General features: G+C 43.8%; 1 protein-coding gene across 2 annotated transcripts in view; it reads right to left on the reverse strand.

Annotated features, from left to right (window-relative positions):
* LOC139276174 (matrix metalloproteinase-16-like) overlaps positions 1-20,916 on the reverse strand; it is a 421,723-nt gene that overhangs the window by 50,797 nt on the left and 350,010 nt on the right. For both annotated transcript variants that reach the window (XM_070893755.1, XM_070893764.1), the window contains exon 7: positions 6,181-6,319. In XM_070893755.1, the coding sequence (XP_070749856.1) occupies positions 6,181-6,319 (139 nt within the window). The remainder of the gene's footprint in view (positions 1-6,180; positions 6,320-20,916) is intronic.

Genomic DNA, 20,916 nt, shown 5'->3' on the forward strand with positions numbered 1-20,916 from the left:
GCGAGAAGGCATCATCGCGTTGGTGGAATTTAACGAGTGGGCTAGTCCGATTGTCCCAGTACATAAAGAGGATGGCATGGTTGGAATTTGTGGGGACTAAAAAGTAACGATTAACCGTTTTTTGCTACAGGAGCAGTACCGACTACCCAAGGCAAATTACCTATTCACAACCTGCTGGAGGGAAGACGTTCACCAAGCTGGACCTGACCTCGGCCTACATGATGCAGGAGCTAGAGGAGTCTTTGAAAGGCCTCACCTGCATCAACATGCACAAAGGTATGTTCATCTATAACCGGTGCCCTTCCGGGATTCGGTCGGCCACGGCAATCTTCCAACGGAACATGGAGAGCCTGCTAAATTTGGTTCTTCACACTGTGGTTTTCCAGGACGCCATACTGGTTACAGGTCGGGACACCATTGAGCACTTGAAGAATCTGGAAGAGGTTCTTAGTCGATTGGATCGCGTGGGGCTCAGTTTGAAACGCTCGAAGTGTGTTTTCCTGGGGCAGGAGGTCGAGTTTTTGGGAAGAAGAATTGCGGCAGACGGCATCAGACCCACCGACGCCAAGACAGAGGCCATCAAGAACGCGCCGAGACCACAGAATGTGACAGAGCTGCGGTCATTCCTGGGACTCCTTAACTATTTCGGTAATTTCCTACCTGGGTTAAGCACCCTGCTAGAAACCCTACATGCGCTACTGCGTAAGGGAGATGATTGGGTAGGGGGGAATTCACAAGAGGCTGCCTTTAAGAAAGCCAGAAATTTGTTGTGTTCAAACTGCTTGTCCTGTATAACCATTGTAAAAGATTAGTGCTAGCTTATGATCATACAGGGTCGGGTGTGTGTTAAAACAGGCTAACAAATCGGGGATCTTGCAACCGGTCGCTTATGCGTCCAAGTGTTTGTCCAAGGCTGAAAGGGCCTACAGCATGATTGAAAAAGAGACTCTGGCGTGCACTTACGGGGTAAATAAAATGCACCAGTACTTATTTGGCCTCAAGTTTGAGCTTGAAACTGACCACAAGCCGCTCATATCGCTGTTCTCTGAGAGCAAAGGGATTAACACCAATGCCTCTGCCCGCATCCAAAGATGGGCGCTCACGCTGTCGGCATACAACTATGTAATCCGCCACAGACCGGGCACAGAGAACTGCGCAGATCCTCTTAGTCGGCTGCCATTGCCCACCATCGGGGTGGAAATGACACAGCCAGCGGACTTGCTCATGATCATGGAGGCATTTGAGCACGAAAAGTCTCCCGTTATGGCCCGCCAGATCAGGACTTGGACCAGCCAGGATCCTTTACTGTCCTTGGTAAAAGACTGTGTCCTCCATGGGAGCTGGTCCAGTGTCCCAGCGAAGATGCAGGAGGTGATTAAGCCGTTCCACAGGTGCAAAGACGATATGTCCCTGCAGGCAGACTGTTTGTTGTGGGGCAATCGCGTGGTCTTGCCCAAGAAAGGCAGAGATACGTTCATGTGTGAACTGCACAGCACCTACCCAGGCATCGTAATGACGAAAACCATAGTCAGATCCCATGTGTGGTGGCCCGGCATCGACTCAGATTTAGAGTCATGCATGCGCCAGTGCAACACTTGCTCTCAGCTGAGCAATGCACCCAGAGGGCACAGCTAAGTGCGTGGTCGTGGCCCTCCAAACCATGGTCGAGGATCCACGTGGACTCTGTGGGCCCATTTCTCGGCAAAATGTTTTTGGTTGTCGTGGACGTTTACTCAAAATGGATTGAATGTGCGATAATGGCTGTAAGCACGTCCACGGCCACTATTGAAAGCCATGTTTGCCACACACGGCTTGCCTGATGTCCTAGTCAGCAACAATGGGCCGTGCTTCACCAGTGCTGAATTCAAGGATTCATGACCCGCAATGAGATCAAACACGTCACATCTGCTCTGTTCAAACTCGCATTCAACGACCAGAAAGAACGGGCAGTTCAGACCATCAAGCAAAGCTTGAAACATGTGTCGGAAGGCTTCCTGCAAACCCGGCTGTCCCGAGTGCTGCTCAGCTGCAGCACCAGACCCCACTCACTCACCGGGGTTCCCCCAGCCGAGCTGCTCATGAAAAGGGTGCTAAAGACAAGATTCTCTCTTGTCCACCCTGATCTCCATGGTCACGTGGAGGGCAAGCGGCATCAACAAAGTGTGTACCATGACCGCGCAAATTTGTCACGCGATATTGAGATCAATGATCCTGTGTTTGTGCTCAATTATGGACATGGTCCCAAATGGCTCGCTGGCACGGTTGCAGCCAAAGAGGGGAGTAGGGTGTTTCAGGTCAAATTGGCCAATGGACAAACGCACAGAAAACATTTGGACCAAATCAAATTGCGGTTCACCAACAGCTACTAACAACCCGAAGAAGACACCACCAACTTTGACCCTCCAACACACACACACAAGTGGCAACTGACATCACAGTTGACCATTAAACCGAACTCTCCATCCCCAGCAGCCCGGCAAGGCCGGCTGCCCAACAGTCCAATGAATAACTAACCAACTCACCCATACCTGCATTTGTACCGAGATGATCGACAAGGGAGCGAAAAGCCCCAGATCGTCTCACCTTGTAAATAAGTGTACTGTTGACGTCACGGGGGAGTGATGTTATGCATTTAACCACTTGTAACCTGTATTACACCTGACCACCAGAGGGCCTACCTGTTGGAGACCCAAGGGATCCCAACATCCCTTGGGAGCACGATATATAAGCAGGTCACCCACGATGTACCTGCACTTTGAAGTCTTATTAAACGAGCTAAGGCCACACTTGCTCATTGTACACAGTACTCAGTTTCATCCTTTGTTGTGAGCATAGCAGGGCACTTAGCAAATCATATGATTCTGCAGTATCAACATGGCTTTATGAAAGGGAAAACATGTTTAACAAATTTATTAGAGTTTTTTGATTATGTAACTAGCAGGGTAGATAAAAGGCAACCAGTGGATGTAATATATTTTGCTTTCCAAAAGACATTCGATAAGGTGCAACATAAAAGCTTGTTATGCAAGATAAGGGCTCATTGGGTTGGGGATAATTTATTAGCATGTAGAGAGGATTAATTATCAGACAAAAAATCTAGAGTAGCGATAAATGGGTCATTTTCTGGTTGGCAGGCTGTAACTAATGGGATGCTGCAAGGATCAGTGCTTGGGCCTCAGCTATTTACAATTAACATTAACGACTTAGATGAAGGGACTGAGTGCAATGCATCAGAGTTTGCTGACAATACAAAGCTAGGTGGGAATGCAAGCTGTGACGAGAACACAAAGAGGCTTCAAAGGGATATAGACAGTTTAAATGAGTGGGCAATAAGATGGCAGATAATGCGGGGAAATGTGAATTTATTCACTTTGGTAGAAAGAATAGAAAACGGAATATTTTTTAAATGGTAAGAAACTATTCAATGTTGCTGTTGAGAGAGATTTAGGTTATTTACTCATTCCTGAGATATGGGTGTCACTGGCAAGGCCAGCATTTAGTGCCCATCCCTAACTTCACTTGAGAAATGGTGGTGAACCGCCTTCTTGAACCGCTGCAGTCCTTGTGGTGGGCTCCACCATCATTGAAGATGTGGATATTTATAGAGACTCCTTCTACTGTTACTTGTTTAGTTGTCAACCACCATTCACGACTGGATGTGGCAGAGCTTAGATCTGATCCGTTGATTGTGGAATCGCTTAGCTCTATCTATGGCATGCTACTTCTGATGTTTAGCACGCATGTAGTCCTGAGTTGCAGCTTTCCCAGGTTGCCACCTAATTTTTAGATACACCTGGTGCTGCTCCTGGCACTCCCCATTGAAGCAGGGTTGGTCCCCTGTCTTGATGGTAATGGTAGAGCGAGGGATAAGCCGAGCCATGAGCTTACAGATTGTGGTGGAATACAATTTTGTTGGTACTGTTAGGAAGGAAATTGCATGGTGGCCTCTATTGCAAAGAGGTTGGAGTACCAGAGTAAGGAATTCTTACTACAATTGTACAGGGCTTTGGTGAGGCCACACCTGGAGTACTGTGCACAGTATCTCCTTATCTGAGAAAGGACATACATGCCATAGAGGCGGTGCAATGAAGGTTCACTAGATTGATCCCTGGGATGAGAAGGCTGTTCTATGAGGAGAGATTGAGTAGATTTCACCTAAACTCTCTGGAGTTTAGAAGAATGAGAGGCCACTCTTCATGTATTAGCTGAGACAGTGGTAGTGATTTTTGTTTCCCTAGCACCCTGTTTGCACTGGGGCGGTAGTGGGATTCAAATAGCGTGAGTCATTGAAGCGCCAATTTACCACCTGGTTTCTACACCTTCCAATTTTTGGGTGGATTTTGACATCGATGGCTGTAGCTCCTGCCGGAAACAAGTGGGAGCCTCATAAATATACGTTAATCAGAATCAAATGATATAGGTACGACCTTCCTCCCCCCTCTACACATGCACACAATGCCATTTTCGTCTCTGCATACCGGATGATCAGAATCCCCTTTTATTGCTCACTAAACATGTTAGTACAAATTAGAATCCAACCATTTTGAGTGGCCATTTATCGGATCGTTAGCTGCGGTCAAGGAAAGCCAGATGCAGTTATGGCATGCTTTTATTTTCCAGTCATTTTTGGATTTAAGGCTAAAAACCTTCCACATTTAATGTTCTTGCTACTTTAGGCGCTGCACAAATTTTGGCTGCTCTTCAATTGGTGCTTCCTTTCACATCCGGTGCTTCCGTGCCTCCCCTTAAATGAGTCGCTGTAGGCCCTTCACAATTGGCTGCTCTGCCATATTTCCTGCCGCCAGATTGGCTAGCTGCCTACAGGGAGCACGTTTTGTACTTTCAGGTTATTGAATTAACTTAAATGAGGCTCGGCTATAAAAGCTCCACGGTGACTGCTTTAGATGGGCACAGCGTACGCAATGCCCACTGTCCACCTAATATGTACTCAAAGCAAAAATCGGCCCATTGATTCTTGACAAACTACTTAATGGGTGGGGGCACTAAGACCAAGTTTGAACTTGTCCTTACACAAAATTGAATCTGCATAAGTCACTGGATAGCAAACAGCAACAGGAATTCTGGTTCATTTTATCTCCTTCCCAGACTAGGGACACTGAGGCTAATTATAGCATCCCCCCTCCAAATGATATCAGCGAATTGAATGCAGAGCAGTGACTGAACCCAGGAACTTCCTAAAGAAAGCAAAGAAAGAACTTGCATTTATATAGTGCCTTTCATGACCTCAGGTCATTCCGTAGTGCTTCACAGCCAATGAATTACTTTTGAAGTGTAGTAACTGGGGGTAATTTTGACTTTGTGTGACAGTATAAAAAGGATGCAAAAAATCGGCAGCTCATTGTACATCTCTACTGGTTTTCATTTCCATTGATTTCAATGTCGCACAAAGTCAAAATTACTCCCATTGTTTTTGTTGTAGGGAAATGCAGCAACCAAGTTGTGCACAGTAAGGATCCATAAACAGCAATGAGATAAATGACCAATTTAACTGCTTTGATGTTATTAGTTGAAGGATAAATGTTGGCCAGGATATCGAGAAAACTCACCCACTCTTCTTCAAAAAGTGTTGTGGGATCTTTTACATCCACCTCAGAGAGCAGATGGGACCTTGACTTAATGTCTCATCTGAAAGACGGGTATGTATTTCACAATAGCATCTAATGTCATGCATTAAGCCACTGAGCTAACTGAAAAAAAGTCAGCACTTTTCCTGATTGTACTTTGACATACTCAAGCGGATTATGCAGAAGATCAGTTTTACATAAGATTTAGTTCTGAGCAGAATTAAATTTTGGAAGCAGCAGCAAAGGAAAGCTCAAACATCTTACAATTTGCTGAATTTGAACTTCTAGAAATCAATCTACTGATTGCAGTTTATTTGATTTATAAATACATTTATAAATGATCAACTTTTACTGTACGAGGCCAAACTTAATATAAATTCAGATCAGCACTTTTGCTACATGAATTATGTTTAGCATAGTAATATTTAATTTTCATTGTCACATAAACTGTTAAAACAAAATTAATGTAAAATTAAATGCAGATACTAAATAGGAAAATCTTTCAGGGGTTTACAAAGTTTAAAAAAGGAACAGTTTCTTTTCATTGCAGACAGCACAAATAATTTTTGCTTTGGCGACAAAAATTCACACTCACCTTTAAAAAACACAAATTTCCCATCAGGCCGCTCATAAACTGCATCAATGTTAGAAGGCAAACCCCTCCAGAAATAGGCAATCTGCATGGGGTAACCATCCAGAACTTTATTGTTCCGAACACGCCAAAACCATTGGTCCTGCAATTGGAGAGTTCACTGGTTAAATTTGATAGTTCTTTAGCATTTGTGTATACTGTGTGTAAAGGTTGCACACTTTTGACAGTATAAACAAAAAGAAAAAAAGAACTGCAAATGCTGGAAAACTGAAAGGAGCAGTACTTTTAACCTAACCCATCCAATGGGTAACTGATGGGATGGGATCGTCTGCCCATTTTACACCCAATGGAAAATAACATCGGACGGGGTGTTAAACCGACAGCCTACCAGATCCTCTCAGCTTCTTGCCGGGACTGATTAGGTTAAAATTACCCCCAAGAATGGGAACTGCTTGAAACACAGTTTTCTATTAAACAGCTTGCAGGTCATTTATCTCATTACCTTCCTCTCTGTGTACAGAATATCTCTTGTTTCTTCTTTCTTTTCTTCCCCCAACCCTTTCAATTTTCAGTTCTGATGAGGGGTTATACTCAAAACATTAACCTGCCTTTTCTCTTCACAGATACTGACTGACTTACTGTATATTTATACTGTTACTGTTTTTGTTTACCACTTTTGACAGAATGTTTTGCTTGTTAAGAATCCTTACAAAAAAAATGCCATTCACTGTGTCAATGACGTAAATGTAACTTGAAGCTCTAATGACAAGTCACGACTAGTAAGCTCTAACTTTGTGCCTTAAAATCTCTTAGCATTAAAAAACTTCAAGGCGAGTCTCATGCGGAATAGAAAACATTGACGAGGGACTTATATTCAAATTGCTGTCTTTCATCATTTCATAAATGAATGGTGATAATTTTGACTATGGGTGATAGCCCAAAAACGTGTGATATGAATTCAGCTGCCCATTATACACCTCTCCCCATTTTTATTTCTATTGACTTCACAATTTTACACTATCACAAAATCAAAATTACCGCTATTATTTTTATGAAGTGGTGAAAGACAGAATCTTGAACATTACTTAACATTTCTATACGACAATTTTCATGCAAAAGCCACATTCACAAAATAGCCACAGCCGCTTTGTAATATCACTTTTAGTTATTAAAGGCTGGTATGAGTTTGGCACCTAATTTACCCATTTTCTATACAGAGGTCACATGGCATTGGCAGCATTATTTTTTTCACTACAAGTAACGATTTTATCATGCTTCTTACAGTCTTTCACAAGTTCAATTCATATTGCAACAAATCTCCCAAAAAGGCTTTCACAGATTTGTTAAGGAATTCCAAAAGGCTCAACTCCATTCTCTTCAATAATGTATTAACTGCATTTTTCTCCCTTATTTCTATCCACCATAAAACTGTCACCACCAAGTAGCCTCCTACAATGGGAAGGGCAGGAAGGGCTTGGATACTGGCTTTTACGTAACTACTGTCGAAACTACTTTATGATGCGCTGGCAGATGATTAGTGTAAGGCCCATGTTTTTGTACGCCTCAGTGAAGATGTTGATGATGGCTTGGAGTTCGGCCTCTGAATTTGCGCAGACTCCCTAAGCTCTACTCAGAACTCCTACATGGCAAGCGAGCCCCAGGTGGGCAGAAGAGACATTTCCAGGACACCCTCAAAGCCTCCTTGATAAAGTGCAACATTCCCACTGACATCCCTGGGAATCCCTGGCCCACGACCGCCCAAAGTGGGGGAAGAGCATCCGGGAGGGTGCTAAGCACCTCGGGTCTCATTGCCAAGAGCATGCAGAAATCAAGCGCAGACAGTGGAAGGAGCGTGCGGCAAACCAGTCCCACCCACCCCTTCCTTCAACCACTGTCTGCCGCACTTGTTACAGAGACTGTAATTCCCGCATTGGACTGTACAGTCACCTGAGAACTCACTTGTAGAGTGGAAGCAAGTCTTCCTCGATTTTGAGGGACTGCCTATGATGATGATGATGATGTACTTAAAACCTAGTTGCTTCATTGTGGAATAGAGGAAACTCAACAAACACAAATGCGCAGCGAGCCCTGAAATTTATAGATGTGGGCCTAGAAATTGGATCAGGCCAAAGACCCAAGCGGGATCATGACAAATGAGTTCACCGACCTCATTAGCTGGTGTCCCAGTCAATCACAGGCCCAAGGGAGGGGACCAAGCAGCACCTGGCAGCAGTTTTAATATGGTGCCAGGAGGGACAGGAATGCTCCTCCTGGCTCCACATTAAGGTAAGTATATTTTATAAACTTACCTTTATGGTGGTGCCCTCCAGCAGTCCCTTTAAGGTAGACCATGTAATCCCAAATACAGCAGGCTTGACCAGGGCAAACCAATTGTCAGAATGGGTCTTATACCAGGAGCTAGGTTCCTTAGTAGCATATTCAAGGAGCCATGAAGGCCTCCACAGTGTCCAAACCAATATGGCGCAAACATGTTTCCGATGCTATTCGGGCGTGGGGTGTTGACCCCCTAATTGGACTTCTTTGCACCCATTCTCCACCCAGAAAATGGGTGTAACGCAGTCCAATTTTTCTCCTGTGATCTTCTGGTTGGAGGCAAGGATTGGACTTCTTACTGCTTTCCAGTTGTTCTAAATACTTCAAAACTAATTTCACATCACAATTTTCTGCAGTAAAGTGGTGAATCCATTTGTTTTTTTCCCAGTTTAACTTCCAAATTGATTATCAATGACTACATGTCAAGAACAGTGCAATTCCAAGATGTGTTTGTCTTATTGTGGTTAGAGCAGAAAGATATATATATTGTTTTACTGCATCTCCTCATCATTTAAAAGGGCACTTCATTTTCAAATTCTTTAAAATGTGGATAACCAGTTATTATGGATTTTGCTCTTTGGTCAGTAATCAAGTGTTCAATTGTGTCAGCCCTTAGTCAAAGACATTTTTACAAGTCTGTGGGGAATTTCAGTGGGTGAACCGTATCATTTTATTTATTACTTTCGACAACTTCTCTGACTAACTGATGACGTATATAAAAACTTCAAATAATTGTAAAAGACATTTTTCTTCAATGTTGTAGAAGACCTCATGCAGCATAGCAAAAATGACAGTGGTTCTTTAACTGAATTACAATGGACTTCTCATCTCCTGATGCAGTGAAGAGAACTTAATAGGGCAATGTCAGTTCTCTTCCCAGTGCAAGGGTTCTGAAAATCTGATGCACAAAGAATCTTGTACTACACATCCTTGTAAATAATTGATTGTCTTGCAAAGTATGCCACCTATGTGTTATGAAACCACACATCGATGTTAGTTGTTTCTGTAATGTCCAAGCAACTAAAAGGGTATCCCTCATAATATTTTCTACTTAGAATGCAATATATTGGAGTGAACTTAAAATAAACATTCAGATTATAAATTGCATCTGCTCATTCATTCTGTTAGTAAAATACCAAAATGTTATGTTACTACATAAATCACACTGTAATCTAAAAGGTGTAAATATAGTAATGAGGGTACAGCTTATATATCAGACTAAACATTTATATATCACTTGTTGAAATTTGACTGTACTGACAAGTACCATTTAACTGGAACCGGAGATGAGGGGGTTGACTTATGAGGAAAGGTTGAGTAGGTTGAGCCTCTACTCATTGGAATTCAGAAGAATGAGAGGTGATCTTATCGAAACGTATAAGATTATGAGGGGGCTTGATGAAGTGGATGCAGAGAGGATGTTTCCACTGATGGGGGAGACTAGAACTAGAGGGCATGATCTTAGAATAAGGGGGCCGCCTATTTAAAACAGAGATGAGGAGAAATTTATTTTCTCAGAGGGTTGTAAATCTATGGAATTCTCTCCTCAGAGAGCTGTGGAAGCTGGGACATTGAATAAATTTAAGACAGAAATAGACAGTTTCTTAAACGATAAGGGGATAAGTGGTTATGGGGAGCGGGCAGGGAAGTGGAGCTGAATCCATGATCAGATCAGCCATGATCTTATTGAATGGCGGAGCAGGCTCAAGGGGCCGTATGGCCTACTCCTGTTCCTATTTCTTATATTGTTATGTAACTGATGTACAAAAATTATACCATGGTTCCTGTAGCTACTCACATTTTTTTTACAATTCCACAGATTTCCTGAAAAGACTTTCCTAGTTTGTGTTTCATCCCAGAGTCATCAAAAATATTGCATAAATGCTCAAGAGCAAATGAACCCTGGGTGGCAAACCTGTTCATTTTTTTTGGTTAAATGAATTCTAGTCTAAGGTTTTAACTAGTCTCAAGTGAAATTAGAAAACAAGCTAAAGTGAAATACAAAATAAAATGTTCAATATGGAAATAAAATTAAATGAAGACAGCGATCCTGACAAGTATTGATTTTTCTTGGAAAGACTGAAAATGCTGGATATACACATCAGGTATGTCAGCCTCTCCAAAGCGAGAAGGTCATTTATTTTAGGTGTAATGTTTCAGAATTCTAACAAAAGGTTTTTACCTGAATTATTAACTTGTCTTTTGTTCAGATGTTGATGTATCTGCTGGACATTTTCAGGGTTTTCTATCTTCATTTCATATCTTCATTTGCAATTTTTTAGTCCTTGATTTCTTATGATTTGGTTGTGTTCAGTGACTTTATAACCAGGTAGTTTTTATCAACAGATATAACAGGCCTGTCGCAGTAATAATTTGCTCTCTCGTTCATTGTATTACGATTTTCCAACCTACACTCCCAGCGGGAAGCTGCATTTGAAGAAAGGATGGGTCAGAGGATTGGAGCATTAGTGTTGCAGCTCTATTACTGATCCATGCTCCCTTCAAGAATGGTTCCATGCTGGGAGCATAGGATCAGTGAATTTATTCACTGATCCACTTGATATCACACTTTATAAATACATTCAAACCTGAAATCGTCATAGAATAGCATTAGAGAAGCTTCATGTAATATTTCTCCTATATGTGGAACAAAAGGGATAGAGTTTGGTCCGAGCCTCTTTTTGGGCCCAGACTCTGCACTGTGTGAACAGCATGCGGCCAAATAGTGAGGTCTGAGGTTGTTCCGAGATTGGGCTTGGTCTCATCTACAGCTTCAGGGAAAGCTCCCAGTGCCTATTGCGCCTCCAGGAGCAGTGCGGTCCATGGGAAAATGAATATTAGGCTACCAGCAGCAGCCCTCCAGCAGGTTCTGGGATGGCGTTGGATTGGATAATGGGAGGACTGATTGCCAGGGCTGTGGAGTCGAGGTAAGCAATCCTACTCCTCCTGGCTCCACAGAAAATGTAATTTGAAAAATATACACCTTACACCTTTTGTTGATGACCACAGAAGCTGGTGAAGAATCCTAATTTTATAAAGTGTTTATTAAAATGATGTTAGGCCCCATTTTAACATAGATAAGCAGCCTAACGTCCGGATGCCTTAAAATGGTGCGCACAAATTTAGCAATGGGATCAATGTCTGCACAGATTAGATGCAGGCTGTCCCACTGCTAAATTGGTATGCTTTGTATCATTTTTACACCTTAAATATGAAAAATTGGTTAACGGAGAGAAATCAGAGTAGCAATAAACGCTCATTTTAAGGTTGGTAGGGTGCCGCACCGATCAGTGCTTGGGCCTCAGGCAAGTACAATCTATATTAATGACATTGATGAAGGGACCAAGTGTAATGTATCTAAGTTTGTTGACAATACAAACCTAGGTGGGAAAGTAAGCTGTGAGGAGGGCACAAAGAGCCTGTAAAGAGATATAGACAGGTTAGCCACGATTTCGCCACACGTGGTGGGATCAGTGCAGCCAGGATTGGTGGCATGTGGTAAGAGCGCTCCCGATTCGAGCCCACTCTCTGTCCCGAATCTTCCGATGATTGGGCTTGTTATGCCTGCCCTATGGGCTTCCTGGCCAATTAAGAGGAAACTGGTCTGATGATGTCATTTGATGATGGACGCGCCATCAGCCAGTTTCCTTAAAGGGACCATGCCCACATTGCTTTTGACAGTTGATCTGTCAGTGTTCTGCAGCATTGAGATGATGCAAACACTGACAAGCACTGCATAGAGGTGCACAGCTGCACCCAGGCTCTCCCATGACTCCCTCCAGATGCTTATGGGGGGAATCACAGCACGTCGGGAGGTCCTCTTTTCTTCCAATGGATGGAAGGGACCTCCCCAGGACACCAACGCAGCCTGGTTTCACATTGCACAGGAGGCCACAAGCAGAGATGTCGTCAGGAGGAACTGGCTGCGGTTCACAAACCTTTCAATGATCTCAGTAGATCAAGAAACGTTACTGCAAAGCCACAATCAACCTCATGCTACTGTGCCACTCATCACATCCCCATCACTCTGCCTTCCCTACTCTACCCCAGCACATTCTTTCTCACACCAACTTACCTTGCACCTCCACTCATCCCTCTCTCTCTGTCTATCTACATTATCAGTTCCCCATTTCACTACCCACCCCTCACATTCATCATTCATCCTTATCCTTGTATAATCATACCAACGAACAACACACACTTGGATCTTTTAGCCAATGTTCATGTATAGTTAATGTTGATGTGTCAAACATTGAAATCTTTATTTTAAGCACTTTGCTTTCTTGGACGATTTGTGTGCACCTTTGGAAGTGGCTTAGTGAGTTGTAGTGAATGGTGAGACATAAGGGTACCCTCCACAATGGTGATGAATGTGAAAGGAATGGGTTGGACATTGCAGGGATGGGGTGCACAGCATGAAGTGAAGTAAATGTGGCCATAGTGAGGCGATTACTGGCCTCCCAGGCAGCAATGTGGTCGAGTGCTGATGCCGTGTCCTGTGCAGCCTCAGGAAATTGCGGAGAAGGTTGGTGTTGTTGGTGGTGATGCTGGTGTGCCTGGTGATGTTGGTGTTGGGGCTGATCGTGGTGGGATTCTAAGAACCCAGGTGAGTTGTTTTCAAGGGCACCAATGCTGCTGCAATAGATGGCAGGTGAGATTGAAATGACAGAAGCAATCTGTTGATGGTGAGAGAGGTTACTCCAAGGAGGTGACAGTGAATAGAGTGTTCACTACAAACACTTTCAAACTGCATACAGCTCAAAAGTCTCTTCCAAATCCTGAAGGCTTCAGCTTCTGACATTGGAAAGTGAACAGCTATGAAATGGTCGCTTTTATGCCACTTCTGCAGCTGTCAACTAGTCAAAGCAATAGTCACTGAGAACCCGACTCCACTTACCTGGCATGTTCTCTGAGGCATGGCAAACCCATAAAAAGGTTGGCAAAATTGTAAGTGCCTGCTTTTAAGCCTTTTAATGAGCATTTAAGTACCTTTTAATTATGTTAATTACCTGCTCGTCACTTGCTGTCCGAACGCAGATCTGACAGTTCAGAAACTCACACGGAGGTGGGTTCAGAGCGGGATCCCGACCCGCTGTCACTCAGGGTCATTTTGACCACAGGCCTGCCTCCAAACCCGCACACGCAGGACTAGGAAGATTGTGGCCATTATGTGAGTGGGTAATAAGGTGACAGATGGAATATAATGTGGGGATATGTGAGGTTATTCACTTTGTTAGGAAGAATAGGAAAACAGAACGGCCCAGAATTTCCAATCCTGATGATGGCGAACTGGCAGCGTTTGCCGTCATCTCACCTTTGAAACTGACCACAACTTCAGGATTTAGCGCATATACAGCCGAATGTGGAAATCCTGAAGTTGCGGTCTGTCATTCACTGTTGCACTATTCACAGGCGGCACTCTACAGCCCCTGCCACCCCCACTCACAGAGCCGGCAATTAGTGTAACCTCTCAAATCAGGGAAACTGATGAAAACTTCCGCTCTTCCGTGGTAATTATACTGTTAAATACCTAACAGTTAGATCCAAAGGTGTTTAACAGTGCTAAACAATGGTTATGGTTCTGAAAACAAATTTTAATTTTATGCAGTGTCAGATTTATCCATTTTAATAAAAATTACAATTTTTAAGACACTTTAAAAAAAAAAGTGGATTTGAGGTCAAAGATCAGCCATGATCTTAATGAATGGCGGAGCAGTCTCAATTGCCTACTCCAGCTCCTAATTCTTATGTTCTTATGCACAAAACAATTTCTATGCCATTATCTCTTACTTTAAGAAGTTAGCCATCACTTCTTGGGCTGATGGAGGATGAAGTGGGCTGTGGCAAATCTGTGATTTTCCCAGTAAAATTTCTTCAAGTTATTCTGTGCTTCCAAAAATTACATGAGTCAAATTTTGAAACGTATATCCTTATTACAGATTTTAAAATAATCAGAAACCTAGTTGAAGACCAAAGATCAGTTGTCCTGGTTGCATCCTTTAGTCATGCCCTTGAATACATAAAATACATGATGTTTTATGTTATATTACAAATAACAGAAAATAAGTCAAAATATGAAAAAGGGCATTATTATCTTGGGGGTAAATGCGGTTTCTGGAATAGTTAAGAATAGCTTACAGCTGGCTGTGGAACTGCTCTGCTTCCATTTGGATATTTCCCCAGTGGCTTTTGTGACACTAACTTTAATTCTATATTTTTTGAAAAAATCAGTCTGCTACTTAGTAATCTGATGTCTGTTTATATCTGTCTGAGCATACCTTGCAAAGTGTCTTACAAGACTGTTGAATTGGAGGACAATATCTTTGGTAAAGAAAGTGAAATGTAATTCCAGTAACTCCTGTAAACAAGATTTCTGCAGATGAATGTCGAGGCTGGCACATTTGTGCAATTGTGAATAATAATTCTCATTTTTCCTTTTGGAAATTATGAATCCTAGGGCTGGATTTTCGGTCTTTTGCTGCTTCTCTTAGCGCTGCGCAGGGTTGGCAATGGCGGCGGCGAGCACTTCCGGGCAGGCGGCCAGCTTACAGCGCCCCACCGGGACATTCGATGCCGGTTTCAAGGGGCGCAGAGCATTGCTGCCAGGAAGAGGTGCACAACACCCCTGGTTAGAGTGCCCTGGTGAGAACACCTGTGGAAGCTGGCGTTCCAAGCTCTAGTGGCCGCAGTGAGGTAAGTAATGTCGACCTCAAGCCAATGTGATCGTTTTTTTTGCGATTTATGTTGTGGTGGCATGAATTATGTATTGGGAATGTTTTTGGTGTTTTATAATCAGGTTCCCCGTGCCCTCCACCGCCCCCCCCCCCCCACCCCCCCGCCCCAACGCCTCTCTTAGGGAGCTCCGAGGCCGGCTGTTAAGCTCGGAATTTTCACTTTCTCAGCCGGCATAGCGCCCTAAAAGAGGTGTGTAAAGCCTCCCTTCGTGCTCTGCTCCAAACTTCAGGCCCAGCTGATGAATTTTACGGCGGTAGACGCAATCCATTTGCCAACACAAAATTTACGGCTCCACCTAGATTTAACACTGCAACAGAGGCGTGATCAAATTTCCACCCCTTAATGTTTTACTGTTCCATGAAGAAGAATCATGTCACAGTCTGTGCTTCTCTGATAGTTAGATGGCAGTCGTGGGCCATTGGGACTAGTGTAGTCATTCATCCAGATAAATGGGGCTATCCAAAATATTTATCTCTTACACACTTTAAAGCAGTGTGCTTTATTCTCTGAGCAGTACATGGACATGAGAATACAAGAGCAGGGAAGTTATGCTTGGACTGTTTAAAATGCTAGTTAGGCCACAGCTAGAGTACTGTGCGCAGTTCTGGTCACCACATTGCAGGAAAGATGTGATTGCACTAGAGAGGGTACAAAGATTTACGAGGATGTTGCCTGGACTAGAGAATTTCAGTTATAAGGAAAAATTGGATAGGCTGGGTTTGTTTTCTTTGGAACAGAGGAGGCTGAGGGGAGACCTTATTGAGGTGTATAAAATTATGAAGAGCCTAGATAGAGTGGATAGGAAGGATCTATTTCCCTTAGCAGAGGGATCAACAACCAGAAGGGCATAGATTTAAAGTAAATGATAGCAGGTTTAGATGGGATTTGAGGGGAAATGTTTTCACCCAGAGTGGTGGTGGGGGTCTGGAACTCACTTGTCTAAAAGATTCTTAGAGGCAGAAACCCTCACCACATTTAAAAAGTACTTGGATGTGCACTTGAAGTGCTGTAACCTGCAGGGCTACGGACAAGAGCTGGAAAGTGGGATTAGGCTGGATAGCTCTTTGTTGGCGGGGGTACGGACACAATGGGCTGAAATGCCATCCTTCCATGCTGTAAATTTCTATGGTTCTATGAAGACCAAAATATCTTATCAGATAGTGATGGTTATTGAAATACCTTAGTCTCAATAGCCATTTTTATACAAAATCCATGATGATTCTATTTGTTCTGAAGCGCAAATCCCTGTATATATTTTAACAGTAGACAAAGAGTAACAAATGTGTTGAAACAAAAATCTCAGAAAAATAACGTAATACATTTTCTGTATATAAGTGCTCAGCACACAATATCTCACTCCAGCTAAACTGACAGCACACAAACACAAGTCATGGTTTTATCCACGTTGGGAAGTCTGCTACAGTACAGCTCAAATCAGTGCCACCAGTGCTTCATTTAAATATGTAGATGTCAGCTCTCCATTGCTAGGGATCTGTGAGGTGCACAGGCTACAATATCAGGGAAAATTCCACATCCTTCATCAAGGTGAATGGGGTTAATGGACACCAGGTTGTAGCATTAGAAAGCAGAAACAAAGGGCACAATGGAGTGGGAGAAACGGGTAGCACTAAAGCAAAAAATTGTAAGGTATTAGATGGGGTCAGACTAAGAGAGAACACAGGATGGTCTAAGATAGGTTTACAGTGAATGCACGAAGCATAGTAAACAAGGTTGGTGAGCTGCAGTTCGCCACATGGGAATATGATGCTGTGGTGATAACAGAGACCTGGCTCAAAAAGGGCAGGATTAAGTATTAAAGATTCCTGGATATGGGTTTTCAGGAAAGATAGGGAAGGAAAGATGGGAGGTGGTGTGGCAGTATTGGCTAAGGAGAATGTTACAGTGCTGGGGAGAGAGGATGTTCTGGAGGGTTCAAGGACAGAATCTATATGGCTAGAGTTAAGAAATAGTAGAGGTGCCATTACACTACGAGGTGTATTCTATAGACCACCAACTAGTGGGAAAAATTTGGAGGAGCAAATTTGCAGAGAAATTACAGAGACACAAGAACTATAGATATGATAATGGGGGACTTCAACTATCCGAATATAGACTGGGATAATAATAGTGTAAAGGGCAGAGAAGGGGAAGAACTTCTGAAGTATGTTCAGGAGAACTTTCTTGATCAGTATGTTTCCAGCCCAATGAGGAAGGAGGCATTGAAGGATCTGGTTCTGGGGAATTAATTAGGTCAAATGGAGCAAGTGTTAGTAGGTGAACATTTAGGGAACGGTGATCATAGTATCATAAGTTTTATATTAGCTATGGAAAAAGACAGGGTGCAATCTAGAGTAAAAATACTTAACTGAAGGAAGGCCAACTTCAGTGGGATGAGAATGGATCTGGTACAGAAAAGTTGGAATCAAAGATTGGCAGGCAAAACAGTAGTGGAAGAATGGGCTGTCTTTAAAGAGGAAATAGATCAGGTACAGTTGGAGTACATTCCCACGAGGGGGAAAAGTAGAGCAACTACAGTCAGAACTCCCTGGATGACGAAAGAGATAGTGAGTAGATGAAGCAGAAAAGGAGCATGTATGAAAAATGTCAGGTCGAAAATACATCTGAGAATCAAGCTAAAAATAGAAAATTCAGAGAAGAAGTGAAAAAGAAAATCAGAGGGGCAAAGAGAGGGTATGAGAATAGAATGGCAGCTAACATAAAAGATAATCCAAAAATCTTCTATAGGCAAATAAATTGTAAATGGGTAGTAAAAGGAGGGATGGGGCTGATTATGGACCAATAAGGAGGCCTACACATGGAGGCAGAGGATATGGCTGAGGTACTAAATTAATACTTTGCATCTGTCTTCACCAAGGAAGAAGATTCTGCTTAGACATATTAAAGGAGGAGGTAGAGGAGATACTGGATGGGATAGAATTGATAACGACGAGATACTAGAAAGGCTGGCTGTATTTAAAGTAGATAAGTCACCAGGACCAGATGGGATGCATCCTAGGACACCGAGGGAAGTGAAGGAAGAAATTGCGGAGGTACTGGCCATAATCTTCCAATCCTCCTTAGAAACGGGTTTGGTGCCAGAGAAATGGAGAATTGCAAATGTTACACCCTTGTTCAAAAAAGGGCATAAAGACTAACCCAACAAATATAGGCCGGTCAGTTTAATCTCGGTAGTGGGGAAGCTTTTGAAAACAATAATCAGGGACAAAATTAACAGTCACTTAGACAAGTGTGGATTAATTAATGAAAGCCAGCACGGATTTGTTAAAGGCAAATCGTGTTTAATCAACTTGATCGAGTATTTTGATGAGGTAACAGAGGGGGTTGATGAGGGCAATGTGGTTGACATGATGTACATAGATTTCCAAAAAGCTTTTGGCAAAGTGCCACATAATAGGCTTGGCAGCAAAGTTGAAGGGACAGTGGCAGCATGGTTTCAAAATTGGCTAAGTGACAGGAAATAGAGAGTAGTGATCAGCGGTTATTTTTTGGATGCGCTTATTTGTACTGCAAAAATGGTGACCATGCTCCACCCTTTGTCTATGATTGGTTCCTGTAAAGTCCTTACTCTACAGTATGAAACCACACGAGGTACATTCTGGGGACAAGGTGACTCTGTGACCTTAACTCTTTATTCACAGGATTCCAAAGACGATGACCCTGCGTGGGACCTCCGTTTTTATACCTGTGTGATCAGGTAAGGAGTGTCTCCCACAAGTTCACCCCTTGTGGTCAAGGTGTGCATCTAGGTTGAGTGTATACAGTAATACAGTGGTGTTATATTGTGGTTACATACATGACATCACCTCCCCCCCCCCACCCCCAAAGTCTCATTGGGATCATAGGTTTAGTCTTTCAGGTGGTCTACGCTCCCTCATGCAGCGCCGCAGTTGGGGCTCTGGTTGTTGGACACTGACGTGAGTGTCTGTCACCTGTGGTGATTCCGGCCTGTCCGGGCTGACCGCAGAGACTGTGCATTCTTCTGATTGCTCTTGTTGCTCGTTCACTGGCGCTGTTGTGAGCTCCATCTCACGGTCTTCTTCAGATTCCTCCGTGTCGATCCTGAACCTTTTTTTTAAAACTTGGTCCAGATGCTTACGGCATATCTGACCATTGTTGAGTTTTACCACGATGATCCTATACCCCTCTTTGTCAATTACAGTGCCCTCAAGCCATTTGGACCCCATGGCATGATTGAGGACGAATACAGAATCATTTATTTCTATACGTCTCCCCTTCAAATTACGGTCATGGTACTCGTTTTGTGACTTGCGCTTGACCTCAACTATGTCGGTCAGGACTGGGTGAATGAGGGACAACCGAGTTTTGAGTGTCCGTTTCATTAGTAGCTCTGTGGGCGGGACCCCCGTGAGCGAGTGCGGTCGGGATCTATAGGCCAGCAGGAGACGCGATAGGCGGCATTGTAGGGAGGGTCCTTGAATCCTGAGCATACCTTGCTTAATGATTTGGACTGCATGTTCCACCTGGCCATTGGAGGCCGGCTTGAACGGCGCAGTCCTGACGTGGTTGATGCCATTGCCCGACATAAACTCTCGGAATTCGTAGTTTGTGAAACATGGGCCATTATCACTAACCAAGATGTCCGGCAAGCCATGGGTTGCAAAGATCGCACGTAGGCTTTCCACAGTGGTGGATGACGTGTATGAATTCAGAATGATGCATTCAGTCCATTTCGAGTACGCATCTACCACAATAAGGAACATCTTTCCCATGAATGGGCCCGCGTAGTCTACATGAATGCGTGACCATGGCCTGGTGGGCCAGGGCCACGGGCTGAGCAGGGCCTCCGTGGGAGCATTACCCAGCTGGGCACACGTCGTGCACCTGCGAACACTGTGTTCCAGGTCTTAATCAATTCCAGGCCACCAAACGTGTGACCGGGCAATGGCCTTCATCAGCACAATGCCTGGGTGCTCACTGTGGAGTTCCCGGATGAATACCTCCTTGCCCTTCTGGGGCATAACTACCCGGCTGCCCCATAGTAGGCAGTCGGCTTGGATGGAGAGCTCATCCATCCGTCTGTGGAACGGTCTGATCTCCTCAGGGCATGCTCCGTGTGTGGGCGCCCAATCCCCAGTCAGGACACATTTCTTAATCAGGGATAGGAGGGGATCTCTGTTTGTCCAGATTTTGATCTGGCGGGCTGTGATGGGGAGCCTGCGCTGTCAAAGGCATCGACAGCCATGACCATCTCGGCGCTTTGCTCCGCTGCCCCTCGGTGGTGGCCAGTGGAAGCCTGCTGAGCGCGTCAGCGCAATTTTCAGTGCCGGGCCGGTGCCGGATGGAGTAGTCATAAGCAGCCAGTGTGAGAGCTCATCACTGTATGCGAGCTGATGCGATGGCATTGATAGCCTTGCTGTCTGACAACAGGGATATGAGTGGCTTGTGGTCCGTCTCTATTTCAAACTTCCTACCAAAGAGGTACTGATGCATTTTTTTTACACCATAGACACATGTAAGCGCTTCCTTCTTGACCATCCCATATCCCCATTCTGCTTGAGAGAGCGACCTGGAGGCATAAGCCACAGGTTGTAGTTGACCCTCAGCATTGCCCTGCTGCAACACGCACCCAACCCCATAGGACGATGCATCACATGTCAGAACCAATTTTTTACAGGGTCATACAGGGTC

This window comes from Pristiophorus japonicus, chromosome 1, assembly GCF_044704955.1.
Source record: "Pristiophorus japonicus isolate sPriJap1 chromosome 1, sPriJap1.hap1, whole genome shotgun sequence".
NCBI classification, from domain to species: Eukaryota; Metazoa; Chordata; class Chondrichthyes; family Pristiophoridae; genus Pristiophorus; species Pristiophorus japonicus.